This window comes from Puntigrus tetrazona, chromosome 16 (genome assembly GCF_018831695.1).
Source record: "Puntigrus tetrazona isolate hp1 chromosome 16, ASM1883169v1, whole genome shotgun sequence".
Classification (NCBI taxonomy): Eukaryota; Metazoa; Chordata; class Actinopteri; order Cypriniformes; family Cyprinidae; genus Puntigrus; species Puntigrus tetrazona.
Window position 1 is genome coordinate 4369385 of NC_056714.1, and position 4903 is coordinate 4374287.

The following is a 4903-nucleotide window of genomic DNA, read 5'->3' on the forward strand; positions in this document are numbered from 1 at the left end:
TAAATGCAAAGTCTCAGCATTTCTCATCGTTACGCCAACGCCGTTAGTACTATCACTGACTCGGAACTCCATAAGTGTCTTTTACTGCTTTGGCAGCGGTCGGAGCTGAAGGTGTAATTTGTTGCAGGAAGCGTGAGAGTATGTGTCTCTGCCTGCAGGCGCTGCTTTCCGAACGCTGTGAGTTTTGGCTCCGTTCTGTCGACCTGCTCCTTTTAAACCCCTCAAACACCAGCTGGAGTCGTCCGTTATCATGAATGATCTAGATATGAATGTCTCGAATCACGCTCCGGCCCTGAATGGAAGTAATGTGTGCATTTCCCGGTCTCAGCGTGTTGTCGCGAATGATATTGAACAGCGGAAGAAAGGAGGCCAGGAGTGGCATAGTGAATAGGAGGCGAGCCAGAAAGCCTGCTCAGACCCCGGTGTCCTCATTTAGCTAGGTTCTCCTGTCTCTGCACAGTCCCAGCGGACCAGCCTGAGCCGGGCCTTGAGCTGAGAGGGAGATCCTTGCAGAAAGGAGCGCTGCTTCACAGAATCAGAGACTGAAAGAGAGCAAGGAGAAACCATTATAGAGGTGGGGCGCAGAGAGGCTTAACACGGAGGGCAGGTGGGCTCTGTTGTGATAGGAACCCGGTTTGTTCTCCAATTGCCTCCTCCTGAGAGAATAGCGCTCGAATAAAAGCACTGGGCGGAGTATCTGTCAGTAGCTGTGTGCTCTTCATGTGGTCTTTGACATGTTCAGACTCTGCGTGCTGTAGGTTTGTAGGGCGCTCAGAAGTGAGTCATTGTGCTTCTCACCTCAGGCGACAAAAAACAGTATTGACTCCTCTATTTTTTGTTACTTGAGTAAGCATTACAGAAAGTGGCATGGCCATGGGCAGGAAGAAATTCAACATGGACGTATCCACGCTGTTTTAAGAAGAATTGAGCCATCGTTTACCAGAATTATATCACAGGGTTACGCCTTTTAATATCACACAGCTGGCCTCGTAAGGAATTTAAGCAACTTGTGCAGTATATAAAAGCTAAATAAGAGGGTGTGAATATCTACATGTACTCCACAAGACATTGTAATAACTGGATTCATAAAAAAGCAGACCTGTTCAAGGAATTTGCACACCCTCGCCCTGCTAGTTTTTACCATTTTAATGGCATGCATATCTTGGGCTATCTGCCTGTAATGAATCAATCATCTTTGTGAATAAGGAAAAACCCTAGAGGTCTACATAGCCGTGAATCCATAATATAAATGCGTCGTCCTGGATGATTGATTTATTGGGTGAGTCTAAGTGCCTGCTTATTCTGTCCATTAATAAATCCCCAGCTCCATCACGTTTCTTGGGTTTTCCAAAGGCATTACATCTTCTGTACATAATTAAACCTTTTCATGATGACACATATAAAAAGACGCCATCTAACTAATTGATATCTCAGACCAGCGAGGACTCATGACCAGCTATCATAAATAAAAATAGGCATTAATCATCCAGAGTACAGATTGTGGAATTCAAAGGGGTATAATGGGCCATTTTGCATAAATGCTGCAAGTCTTAGCGAATGTATATGTGCGGGACGGTGCTCTGTCGAGATAAAATGCAATTTCACGATCCCTCTGCTGTTAAGATTATTAATATTCTGCAGGTGCACGTAGATTTATTATGTTTTTGTCTCCTTGTGACTTAAGACCTGCAATTTATTTGATCAGAAATGCAATAAAAATGGCTAGTGTGTGGTATTATTTAAATTGGGAAGCAGTGTTAAATGTTATTTATTTCTGTGACCCGGGGCATTGCTTGTTCCTGAAAGCTGGAATGACCTATAGACACCTCCAGAGAGGACATGCGCCCAGTTTCTCTACTAGAGAAAAAATATAATAAAACTATGACAAGGGACTATCACAGATTTAGAAAAATTGTTGTGCATGCTACAGTGCCTCCAGAATCAAAAATTCAAGTGGTGAGAAAAAGAGCGTTTTTGTCTCAACACGCCTGAGCTGTATAAAACTGTAGTATATTTGAAATAAAAACATTCTACATCTAATGGTTGATGTGCCCAGAAGTGGCAGTGCGTGGGAATGAATTTAAGGCGATTCTTCTGAAGGTTTTGCAAACTGTCTAACAATAAAGTTAGAATATAATTACAAAGTATTTTTGAATAATATAAAACTGGCCTTGTATTTACTTGTACGGTAAAAATCCACGACTCCTCTCTTTGAGATTGACTTCAATATTAAAGTATTGCAAGCTTTTGTTGATCTTCTGAGTACGGATCTAATTTAGTACAAGCACTTGATGAAGTCATTCGGATGTTTGTACCTTTTCTGGATGTTTCTTCGTAAAGATACAGATTTGTCAGTACGCGCTCTTGTTCCTGTCATTTCTGCTGCATGAGCAGTTCTATAGACTTCCTTTGCCCAGTAAGGCTCTCAGAAGATGGAGCAGGATGATGGAGAGCCAGCCGCTTTTGGGAGATGCTGTCACTGCAATCCTGGAGTCTTCCAGGCTGGAGTCATACGCCAGACATGTTTAGTCCAAAACTACCTACTAGGTATGGCCGCAGACAGGCAGCTGCTTGTGTGGCCAATTGTTTCAGAACCTGTCTCTGCTAAAGGTTCAGGAGTGTTTTATCATTAGAGGAAGTTGGCGCAGCAAGTCTGTATTCTCCTATAGACACCTGTTCACGTGCTGTCGATTACCAATCATCATGTTAGACACCGCCTACACACAGCTAGCGTGCGGGACAAGCCACGGTGATAACTTCATCCCAACATGAACAGAAAAGTATCACAGCGGAGGAAGATTTGCGAATATAGAGTGAGTCAGCGTTCTGAACCATGTTACAGTAATGGGCTCTAAATGACACCAGCAGTATACGATTTCTGTCATGTAGAACTTACTGAAGTAGTCAAAATAAAATTTACATAAATAATTTAGAAAAAATAAATCATGTATTATGAGTCTAAATAGACCAATTAAAATACTGCAAAGAACCGTCACGCTTTCAAAGTCAGAATAATATTAATAACAATAAAAAATTATCAACTATTTTTCAGGAAAATATCCTGCAATTTTCTTCCATGTTTAATTTTACCAGTATGCTCAAAACTTTTTTTATCACTTTGTTGGTCACCACCATTTTTGGTAATAAATTTGTTAAATGCGGTAAAATTAAAACACATACATTTTCAGAAAAATAAACCATTCTGTATGTTGTTTCTCTGAATTAATGTTTTGTGCAGTTAGATCAAACATTTTAAGCAGGGACAAGCTTTTGCCACAGTCTGGCTTAATAAACTGTTGTCAGTTGTACAAGTTTTGACATGATTACTGATCACTAAATACTGCTAAAATGGTCAGAAAAATTACAATGAGACAAATTGAAAAATGAAAGAAAAAAAATTAGAAAAAAATCTAGCCCATCAAATTTGGAAGCAGAGAAGTTTGGGTCCATATGTGGCCCCAAATGCAATCAATTAATGAGGAGTATTATTTTTATTATAATGCTTTACGTTTGATTCACAAATGCACGACTGTTGTGTATTTCTCATCAGAATCTGTGCGGCAGCATCACATAAAACGCTAAAATCAGAGATGATGAACCAGCTTCAGCGCTTTACTTTCTTCTTTCCGGACCAGAAGGCTGGCTCCTCAAGCTGGGTGAGTCGTCGATGTTCTCCCGGAGTGTTTCTATTTTATCCACGTTGTTGCAGCAGGGTCTCTGTCATTGCCGTCGCGCAGTTTTCCTGTGATTCATTGCCAGTAACTGCTCTGTTTCCAAAAACTAAGCCAAGCAGCGGCGTAGCTATAATATGTTGCTTTCAGAGAGATTTACTTTCTTTCTGCATGGCGGCTCTGTGATCTCTCAGCGCTACAAGCTTTTAAATCTTCTTCCCTCTCCCGTGTCTCTATGTTTCTGTTTCCTGCAGTCCTCTTTCCCATCTCTTCTGGCTCCCGCTCTATGGCCTGTGATTTCTCTGCTGATGCTCAATTGCTGTCCACCATATCAGGAAATCTATGTATCTTCTCCCTCACTATTTATCTATGAAGACTCAATCAGGTGAGAGTTAAATAAGCGTTATTCGTGAGTGAGATGCGCGATTGACATCAAACATACAAAATCAGCACAACACCACTCACAGAAACTTATAGAGAAGCTTGCAAAAAGGAAATTTGCTAAATATTATTTAGTTAGCAACATTGCATGATGAAAATGTCTCAAGCGATTGCAGTTGATTGTGCGAAGTTAGTTTAAGTTGGACACAAAATTGAAAAATGATGCATGTCGGCGAGTTTTGTGTCTCAAGAGCAGCATGGCGGTGTTTTTCCGTACTAGACAGATCCGGACTTTGAATGAATCAATTGAGTCAATGGTTCCGTGACCCATTCATAAAGTAGTCGCACCTTGTTTTGAGCAGTTCGGCTGTTTGAGCAGTCTGTTTAGTATGCACCCGACTCCCCACTCATTCAAGCGGTCCGCGTACTGCCTACTAGTTTGGACTTCATGTTTAAAAACTTTTATGTATTTTCCCCCACATTTCTTATTTGTAAGTCTAAAAAATATTTAAGCAATCAATCTTCTTTGTAAATTCATAATTTTGAGCGTGGCCATTTATCAGCACCCTGGCTTCCATCAAACACTTTGTTCATCATCTAATAGTCCTTCAGATGCAGCTTCTGTTTCAACTTAATTTTTCATACTAATTTAATTAGAGATGGTAACAACTCTACAAATACCTTATTCTAAACTAGTATAACAATATAAACAAATTAATGTGACACATTAAGGTTGAGTGGAAGCGACAATTTAAGAACATAGTGGGAATGACATCTGTATATCTGACAACTCATTTTCAACAAATTGTCCGAATTGAAGAATTGTAATTTTTATAATTCTCTATGTAATA

General features: G+C 40.2%; 1 protein-coding gene across 1 annotated transcript in view; it reads left to right on the forward strand.

Annotated features, from left to right (window-relative positions):
* The first annotated feature begins 2432 nt into the window (after positions 1–2432).
* LOC122360356 (protein lin-28 homolog A-like) overlaps positions 2433–4903 on the forward strand; it is a 15942-nt gene continuing 13471 nt past the window's right edge. The window contains exons 1-2 of the mRNA XM_043260885.1: positions 2433–2547; positions 3926–4015. Coding sequence (XP_043116820.1) covers positions 2433–2547; positions 3926–4015 — 205 coding nt within the window. The remainder of the gene's footprint in view (positions 2548–3925; positions 4016–4903) is intronic.